Here is a 10,131-nt window from a genome sequence, read left to right as displayed (position 1 = left end):
ATGTGGGACGCTTAAATGGGATTCTTTAATTTTAAATGTACTTTTCATTGACTCAATGCAGAGATTAGTGACAGCCCATCAAGTTTAAATAACTTTGATATTCAGTAAATGTTATATGGGATCCTGAAAATTCTAATGTTGAATAAAAGCAGTTTTTCATCAGGAACAATATACCACTATAAAATCTCATATAATCTGACAATTTTCTTAAAGGTAAATTGAGATGTGGTTAGTGAATGTATCTTGCAGTAGCTTATTTGTAGTGTACTTTGTCGCCCCCTATTGCTCATAAATAAATGTAACCCAAAAGTAAAACAAATAAATTTCACAAAATGCTGAGAGAATTGTTTTTTTTTCCTTTATTGAACTTGCAGCTTCTAAATGTGAAGACACTGAGAACAATGACCGCATGAGGGTAGAGATAATATTACAGAAATGTAAAAAGAAATTAAAGGGAAAAATAACACAAAACAAAAGTGAACTGTGCATTTTGTCACCATGTGCCACCAGAACAACTTTAATATATCAGCATTATTCTGTAGAACATTTTTGAAATAGAGGATAATTTTTTGACACATCAGTTGTTACCATATTTACAGAGTGAAATTTGACAGCTGTAGTGGCTTGTTGTGAGATTTTTTATCAAGTAATTGTTGAACAGAACAAAACATATTTCCTCACAATAGCACTAAATCATTACAATCTTTTCTATTAATAAATGAAAAGCAACAACAGCAGCATTATGACAAAAAAAAATTAATTAACCCCATTGACAATTATTAATACAAACTAAAAAAGTACAGACAACAAAACATCAGCAGGTTGAACTAAATAAAGCTTTGTGAGAAAATGAGCCTTACTTTGACAGATAAAAAAAAAATCTTCCAGTGAGAAACTTTGGTGCACAAGCAAAATTCCCCTTTTCATAGCCACGAGGCATCCTGATTCTGCCGCACCAATCAGCTCTTTGGTGACAGTATTCAAACATTCTCCAGTGAAGGTTTAAGGTCTCAATTTCATCTTCTCTTCTTAGAAGTAAATTTTGCTCCACTACACTAACTTCTGGAGATAAAATATATTCCTATATTAGACTCTTAAATGTAAGCGTTTTTATGTTATTTTTTTTCTCAATTGTGTTTGGAATGTGTTGCTCATTTCAGTCATCTTAATTTCTACCTCAAAAATTAAGAAAGATGCATAAAATCAAGAAACTTAGCACAGAACAGCTGAACACAATGCCGATTGCTGGTTATGTTGGATTATGTTACACATGTGGATTACACTTGAGCATTAACAGCAGGTTAGAGATCTGAAAGGTTAGCACTCTACCAGGGCTGGCAGAGTGCTACCCTGATATTTATTTCATAGCATCATCCGTGAACATGTCCTCTGTCCGAGAGGACACAAAACGCAGAATATGAGTAAGAAGAATGTTTTCTCACCTGAAACATTTGCTCTCCTATCACACCCACTGTCATCACTCAGAGTCAGCAAATTAAGTTGTTGCTTTTGGTCCTTAGACGGTGAGGTCCTTCCCGTAAATGACTGAATTTCAGCACAGACCACAGACTAAAATGGTTCAACACATACATTTAAGATTTGAGGGTCTTGGCAAGTTTACTTTGTGAAAGCAAAAATGTTTGATTTGTGTGTTAATATATCTAAAATGACAAAATTAATCTTTTTTTTAATTTAAGAAGCTTGTTCTAGAGAGGCATGGCTCTAAAGGCTCTATGTAAGAAAAATCTGTTTTCAAATTCTTTATCTGAAAGGCTAATTGTTATGAGCTAACCCTTAATGCGTTTATAAATTCTCGTATTGTAAATGGCAACTTTAACATTAACGTTTTTATACAGTTGCAAAGCTTCTAATTTTAAAGCATCACTTGGCTGACTGCCCTCGGCTAAATCCAGAAAGTGATAAACGGCCAATATTTACAAGACAAATATTTGTTTTGCTTTGACAAAATCCATTTTCCCAAAGTGAGAGAGATCAGGAAAAAAGGCACAGCTTGAGGTTAAAAAAACACCAATAAGTTACAAAACTCAAAATTAAATCTGAACATGCTCAAGTGCAGCAGATCAATAAATTACAAATGCCAAATCAGAAATAAGGACTATTTGGCAATCATCTCAGCACTGTGATTATAACTAACTCAGTGTGCTGTTTTTTTTTTTTTTTGTGAGGTAACTTTTAAAACTCATGCAACAAGAGAACTATTGGCAGAAAACTCATCACATCGATTACTAAAACACTTAAAATTGTTATTCGAAAGACATTCAAAACTTCATGCTTTGCTGCAGTTTAAAATAACTGAGAATATATTTACTCTTAAGAATGTGCAAAGCATGTTTTTTCACAGCTGCAGTTTAACTCATGTTACAGCGTTCATATCGCAAATGGCAAGATTACAACCCATCTGCTTGTTAGATAAACATGTCTGAAGTTTTTAAGTTGTACGGTCATTGGATTGCACATCAATGAAAGCTAGCTTTGAAATAGTGCAGCTGGTGAGGGTGGAATAGCACTGAGCCTGGAGCAATTTGTCACACTGAGGACGGCTGAAGTTCAGCGGTGAGGTCTTAACTCAGCAGCTTGTGGCGGTCAAAAACTGTCTTGCGTTGTTCCTGCACCTGCTTCTTCCAGCGCTGCTGTGCCCCCTCGACCCGCTCCAGCACAGTGTTTCCTCTGGCCAGCCCGGCGTCTGCGTGAGGACGCATCTCCTGAAGACACACACACACAAGGGCAGAAACACATTAAAAAGAAGGACCGTTGGTAAGTCTGAAGCTTCACACTACCCCTGAAACTCAATGATCTTCTTTATGTGTGCTGCTTGTTACCTCAGAGTCTTCCTCGTTGTGCAGAGGCTGAGTGTAGGGGTCGTGTTTGCGGATCAGAGGATCAACCAGCAGCAGAAACAGCATATAGACAAGCAGAGCCCCGACGACAGACAGGTAGATGATGATGGTCACCTGGGGAATATTGTGAGAGCGAGATCCGATCTAAGAAAACATCCAATCTGAGAACCAACCAACATAAAAACTTCATACTAAACATTAATACCTCAATCCATTTATTATATGTTAAGACTTTTTACTAAAAAGACAAATAAAGTCTTCTTTCATAAGACCTGTAAGATATACAGAATAAGCAGGCCACTGATGTTTGTCGTATTGAAGATCTGGAATAAATCCACTCTGTACCTTTATAGTGTTGCTGCTTCGCTCCTCATATTTGCACTCGCACAGCAGACAGTAGGCTTCCACGTCATGGCCAGGAACCGGCATGGGATCCACAACATGGAGGCAGTTGCTGCAAATTTATTACAATATGTGTTCATTTTTGCAAAGCAGGCAACATATTCACAAATTCAAAATACAAAAAATATATATTAGATGTCTGAATTCTGCCAGTTTCCAGTAAAATAAAAGGAACTGAAGTTAAATATGACCTGTTAGTTGGTTGGTGGGGGTTTTTTTCTGGCTCTAATGGGTGATTACAAAGCTTGTACACCTGTAGGCTAGCAAACTTCAAAGCCTTCCCAAAAACATACACACACTGCTAAAGCAGGTTACGGTATTCAATCTGATAGAAACATATTTCATGTATCTTTTGCATTATTTGTCCTACGTTACAACACAAAGCAACTGACAAAAAAAATGTAATGCAGCTAGTACATTTCTGAATAAAATGAAATTATAAAAGCAATAAATGGACAAACATGGATTTACAAAATCAAAAATATCCATGTTAAAATGCCAGGTTTGTGTGAAATATAAAATAAGCCATAAAATAAAATTTGATTTCTCTTTCCACGTTTAATAACAAATTCAACTAAAAACAAGCAAATCTGTTAGAGGAAATAAATATATAAAAAATAAAAACTGTATACTAGTTTTATAGTTTGCTTACAGTGAATAGGAATGCAAACTATTAAATAAATACTGATTACAGTGAACCCTGCAGGTGTTTCAGAAGCCGAAACATTGAAAATATCATTCATAATGACATAGGATTATGATAGCATATGATGAGTAAAATCCTAAAGCAAATAAGAAAAAAAAAACACAGCAAAAGTTCAAAAATGGAACAATACTCATGTTTATGTTGCATATTAATTACACGAATCCTCGTTAGAATATAAAATCAACTAAATTGCAAACTGTGTGACAGAGCTACCTTTCACTCGGTCATGAATAAAACTAGATGGAACTATTTATGACAGAGTGAAAGGCACACATTATTTCAATAAATATTGAAATTTCTCTCCTTCGACTTGACCCAGAATCTGCTACAAGAAACCTTTACCAAAAATTGACTTATTGGTTTTAGTGGACTTCCAATTCAAATAAATAAAAGGCTCCTCTTACCAATCTTTCTGGGTGACGTTTATGTTGTAGATATTCCCAGAGATGTTCCTATAAGGTGGGCAGATGCACTTGCAGCGGACATCCTCAAAATTCTGTAAAAAGTAAGAAAGACATGGGTCAGAAACAGGATTATACTTCTAATTTATTGAAACTTTAAAGGGACTTAACTGCACTCCGTGTCACTATTTTTCTTCTACTAATAAGAAATCTCTATCACATAACAACAACAATAACAACGTGAAAAATCCTAACAAATGAATTCAATTGAATTCAACTGTTGCAGTATGGTTCATGTTAGGTGGCGAATGAGCTGAACCCTAGCAGCAAGAAATCAAAGATGAGCCTGAGAGTTGGAGGCCAACTGGTCCAGATCCCAACAAACACAGCAGGTTTTGCAACTGTTCCCGGTACACAGCTTATTCTGGACTGAATGTGGTTCAATAGTACACAACCAACAAACCAGCAACAGGGTCGGAGGAATAAAGGCTAAATATTCCACGCCAGGATTGTTGACAATTGTTACACAGGACCTGTGAGCAGCAGTATTTCTTGATGGCAGTGGCCAAATTCAGCTTTAGGAATAACCTGAGGAACTCGACACACTCTTCAACTATTCAGATGTAATTACAATTCAACATTCAGCATGTGCTGAAAACAAACGTGTGGAGGTCACGCCTATAAAACATTTCTTTGATTTTGATTTCTTACATAAAATATCAATGCTGTTTTTACACAGTTGTACTAAATGAATTCCTATTCTTTAAATACATGTTACTATTGGGCACATTGGTCGCTAACATGGGTTTTTGTTAGTTTTTTTTTTTTTTGAATCATACAATATTTTTGTAAATCAACAATCAATACAAGTTTTTAAAATATTTAAATACAAATTAAATACTTAAAAGGTTTTATTAACTTATATATCTTAAATGTCTATACATTTTCGACAAACACAAGGTAGTAAAATCTGATTATAAAAATGTATCTCATGGTCTTTGCTTCGGCTGTTATCAGTAAATATCATGGTCTGATAGAAGAAGTACATTTATGGAAATTCATTAAGATAAAAGTAAATCTAAGTATAAAATAAAATAACTTCCAAAAGGATGTATTTTTTTGATCAACATTTATTTTTAAGATCTCAACCTAAATCACTTGTCATGTTCATGTTGTTTTCTAGTAAAACCCCCAAATATTTTTAGCAACTCAACACGCATGCAAGTTAATAACGGGATAATAAAAAGTTATAAAATAAACTAGGACGATGTGTTCTTCCTCTTCACTTAAAACTAAGTTCTTTAAAAGTTTGTGCTTAAAAACATTTTGTTCAGAATAACTAAGCATATTTCCATTACTTAGGCTGCACCTTTTGCGTTTCCATCCACTCTTCTGCTGCATCATAACCCAGTATCAGCCTGTTGTTTTTTTTAATGTTTATTCGTTTGTTTTTACCTTAGCTTCAGCGAAAACAACGGTGTCCAATAGAAATACTGTCACTGCGGCAGCAGCAAACATCCACGATCCTGTTCGGCAAGACGACATTTCTCCACAACAAAAATACCTATTTGCCAGCCTGCTGAACGATGACTATCGAGATCCTGAGACAATAATTGAACAAAACGTTTGTTAGAAGCCGTATCAGCTACATAACAAGCTAAAGAACGAGTTATTAAAAGTCCCTAGAGCGACCTGTATCTTTAACTTACGCTTTGAGCGCTGTTAAACGGTTTGTTTTTGTTTAGCTTTGAAGCTTCCTGCAGGTTGAGAAGCTTACGGCTAAAGTGACTTTCCTCTTCCTGGTTACGTCACATATGACGTCCGAAACAAGATAGAACGTCAAACAACGGCGCCACCTACCGGAAAACCCCAGCAACTGTAATTAGACAATGAATCAGGAACTAAACACTTTTTGAGATATATTTACTTGACCTTCTATCAGTCATTTTGTTGTTATTTGACAAAGCCTGTGATTGAATGAGTTAGGGACAGGAGCACGAAATTATTATGAGTAGTTATGGCATAAAATGTAGCATCTTGTATGCCTCTACAAGTCGCCTTTAAAACTGCATAAGTACAAACAAGAAGTCTGGATTTTGATAAATGATACCAGACAGATTGTAATGAATTCAGGCTTGGATCATTAATCACTGTTTTAGAAGAAAAGTATAACAACAATCTGAGCTAGAACTATAAATGTTTTACTTCCCTTAAAACAAACAAACAAACAAACAAACAAACAAACAAACAAACAAACAAACAAACAAACAACAAACAGCCATTAATTACTCCCAATTTGAAGGATGACATTTGCTGTACTGACAAGTTTTTGTGGAGTTTTACAGTAATTGGCTGCTGGATGCCAAAGGGTTATTTCTTGAACCAGGACCAACAAAAGCAGTAAAATAAACACAAAAGTATAAATTTTGTGAGCAATAACAATAATTTTGTAAACCTTACTAATCAACATTCACACTCACCTGAATAATGTGCTTTATTGACAGGAATGATAAAGGCGTTTTGTAGCATTTATCAGTGTGTGACTTATCAGAATATTACGCTATATCTCAGAGAAAACATTGCTCTTTCCCTTCAATCTTGGCTCTTTTTAGAAATTTGAAATGTAAGCCTCTACTTCTTGATCTGATCAATACTCCTATTTCCCAGTAATCCCGCCTTCACATGTTTCTGTACAGCAAGATACTCATGCCTTTAATAAGCCATAGGAATCGATAAGTCACAAATTCAGCCTTAACCACTCGAGTCTATGGTCACATAGATCAGACGAGAGCATGGTTATTACACTAATGAGCTATGATATCAGTGCAAACATCTCCCTACCGTCTTTTCTGCAAGTGCAGGCATTTACAAGACCCCCAATCCAACCTCACAACAGAATCTGTAGTGTTGGATGACGCTGGTATATTGGGTCATGAAGAATCGTATTACATTTCAAACAGGTTTGCTAAATTTGCTTGCTTCAAGCAAGACAAGAGTGATTTGTACAAGCAAAAACAGGAGATTTGTTGAATATGAATTATCAGAGACTAAAATCAATCCATTTTATTTTCAGATACATGGCGCGTCCTGCTGTAGTTAAATTTTTTCAGTGGTTGACTTATTCTACCCTGATTAACTTTCCTTCTTTTTTTTTTTTGCGTTGGTTTGAATTTTTGTTTTTACCATTTAACTCAAGAGTGGTGAATAGAGAAAACGTCTTATTCTAAACCGAATGTTGATTACTTATAAGCTAAAGAATATAAAAAGCGAAGAAAAAATATTTTTTATATATTTTTCTTCCACTACAGTGCTTCTTCTCTGTTCCAAAGTTAGAATTAGTTGCGTAATGGATTTGCTTGCTGAAAAGCAGAAGCAGAACGCCACCTTCCATAAGACATAACATAGTCAGATTATTTTTCAGTTACCCATCTCAAAAGACGACAGAAAAGACAGACTTACATTCAGAGTTATAAAGTTATAGAGTTATATATAAATATTCATACATTTTTTACATAGGTAAATTCAATTATTCATATAGACATGCATGTATTCAGACGCTGTAACCCTTCACAACCCATTTTGCTATCTCCATGGTGAGTGTGCCCTCATCAATCGACTTGATAACAAACTGGGTTTGTTATCATTAAAAAATGAATTTAAAGGAAGGCATATGGAGACGTCCCGATGCAGATTTGTTTTGACAGTGTGGATGTCGATGCTGCACAGCACCTGGTGTTATCCTGCTCTGCTGCCTTCACTTTTTAAAACCTCACATCTTTATTAGACATCCCCCTTTTCAGGTTTACATATAAAACAACAACAGTTGTTTTGATCATAACTCGTTTTCGGGGTCATAAAAAAACATTTGTGCATTTTGATGACTTGGGGATACTACTGGGATTCAAGGCTATTTAACTAATCTAAAAGATCCACGTTATGTTAGAAGAGTGTAATAAATTCAGCAAGATTTACAGAATTATAACTTTGGTCTAAATGTCCATGTTTTTGCATTTTTAGTTTCACTTGACCAATTGTTGCTCTGACCCCCAAATATGTTGTTTGTTGAACAGTTTGTTGAGTTTATTCAGTGACTCAAGTGAAGGAGTTTAAGAGTCCTCCTTTGCATTGTATTCTTTTATCTCTGTCTCTGCAAGCCACTTAGTTCTTGGTGCTCTTTGATGCAAGACTGCCCTTTGCACCTTCAGGCCAATTACAGCATAAATGACAGTGACCAGAGCTCACCGCCAGCTCTCATTATCAGTTCAGAGTTCCAGGGGGGAAAAAAAGTAAAAGGTGATCAGTTCCTTTTTATAGGGAGAAATATCCTGCACTTTATGAGGGAGAGAGAAAAGAAAGAGGCCATTTAAAAAAAAAGAAAGGATTATTGGAAAGTTAACTTAACAATATAGATGTTTAGGCTGGTCAAGCTTTTAACTGTGAACTGTGTGACAACTCTGTTTTATGGCAGCAAGAAGTGAGGGCATAAAGCAATTCTCTGAAACATACAGAGGTTGTGCACCTCAGGAAAAAATGTTAACAACCTTAAAATAAATGTAGTTTTTATTATGGTAACACAATGTCACATTGAATAATGTAAAAGAAAAACCAAGTAATAATTTGAGTACTAATATACTGTTGCTTTGTCCTCATCGGGCTGCAACCCTCATCATCAACCATGCTAAACTGGCTAATTTGTCTGCCAACATCTATGCCCACTCCCACAGCTTTTGTCTGACATCACAAAAGTAAAAAAAAAAAAAAAAATCTTTGGGTTATGTCTCAAAAACAACCTACAAGAAATCTTAAATCAAAGAATGAATTCTGTTCTTCCAGCTCCAGAAGAGTATCTTGTTGAGAATGTGCAGCTCCATTAGCGATCCAAATATGTCAGTGTTTGCAGCAGGAAGCCATGATGTTTTTTTTTTTTTTTTCAGTACCCCTACCATCATCATATTGCCAAGCTCAAGGTGACAAAATAAATATGGGTCCTCATTCAGCCTGGTGACCAGGGGTGGAAGGGAACAGGAGTCTGTTTTATGTTTAACGGATAAGTAGATAAGAAACCCTGATCAAGTTAAAAGATAAAATAAAACAAAATGAATAAAAATATCTATAATTTACTAAATTCTAAGGAATTGTTAAATTTTGGACACCTACACAGACACACGCACACGCGCGCACACAAAATATTTTACTCCTGATTGTCCTTGTCCTTGTAAAGACTGAATTTTACTCATGATGTATGTGTTTATAGGATTAATATGCATATCTTCACCAGAAGGGTTAATAAATGTGTGGTGCGAGACTTTAATGGATTGACTCATGTTTGTCAGAGCTTTTAACAGGAGACCTAAAAACAGCTCTGTATTCCTCCACTAGGAGACGCTGTGATGTCCCAGTTAAAGTGAACCGAGTTCCTTTCAGCAGATGTATCCGAATAGCATTATTGGAGTGAATGCTGAGATGTGAGAAATGTAATGTGAAACAAGTGTAGGAGATTTTATAAAAAAACAAAAAAACAACAACAACAACTCGAGATTGACCTTGATATGGTTTAAAATGGACATTAAAGACAAGCCATTTGTTTTTCAGATAGGCAGGATAAACATTTGATTGCCTGACTGAGTGAACATTTATACTCTCAAAGGATTTTTACGAGATCTGCTTCCCCTGAATAAATTTACATGCATCACCAGCTGTAACTGGAGGTTCGGATCTTAAAATGCATGTTTTAAGTGCGCCCAGCCTTTCTGCATGTTTCTTT

At 35.5% G+C, this 10,131-nt stretch overlaps 1 protein-coding gene across 2 annotated transcripts; it reads right to left on the bottom strand.

The window, feature by feature from the left end:
- Positions 1–344: 344 nt before the first annotated feature.
- Positions 345–6,161, bottom strand: tmem9 (transmembrane protein 9). Of its 2 annotated transcripts, XM_017306016.1 has the most exons (6): positions 6,077–6,161; positions 5,823–5,968; positions 4,371–4,462; positions 3,204–3,312; positions 2,841–2,972; positions 345–2,723 (listed from the first exon to the last, which is right to left on the bottom strand). In XM_017306016.1, the coding sequence occupies exons 2-6, from the start codon at positions 5,910–5,912 to the stop codon at positions 2,583–2,585; spliced, it is 564 nt and encodes a 187-aa protein (XP_017161505.1). In that variant the 5' UTR covers positions 5,913–5,968; positions 6,077–6,161; the 3' UTR covers positions 345–2,582. The 2 variants fall into 2 exon arrangements, with proteins under 2 accessions (XP_017161505.1, XP_008411854.1); XM_008413632.2 differs by having other exon boundaries at positions 5,823–6,161.
- Positions 6,162–10,131: the final 3,970 nt, after the last annotated feature.

The sequence above is a fragment of the Poecilia reticulata genome, linkage group LG7, assembly GCF_000633615.1.
Source record: "Poecilia reticulata strain Guanapo linkage group LG7, Guppy_female_1.0+MT, whole genome shotgun sequence".
NCBI classification, from domain to species: Eukaryota; Metazoa; Chordata; class Actinopteri; order Cyprinodontiformes; family Poeciliidae; genus Poecilia; species Poecilia reticulata.
Note: the sequence above shows the minus strand (reverse complement) of the source record. Positions and strands in the feature narration are given on the sequence as shown.

Coding starts and splice junctions, on each gene's coding strand:
- tmem9 (XM_008413632.2), bottom strand. CDS start 5,912: ATGTCGTCTTGCCGAACAGGATCGTGGATGTTTGCTGCTGCCGCAGTG. Junction 4,463..5,822: donor TTGTTTTCGCTGAAGCTAAG/GTAAAAACAAAC, acceptor TACTTTTTACAG/AATTTTGAGGATGTCCGCTG. Junction 2,724..2,840: donor ACAACGAGGAAGACTCTGAG/GTAACAAGCAGC, acceptor GTGTGTCTTCAG/GAGATGCGTCCTCACGCAGA.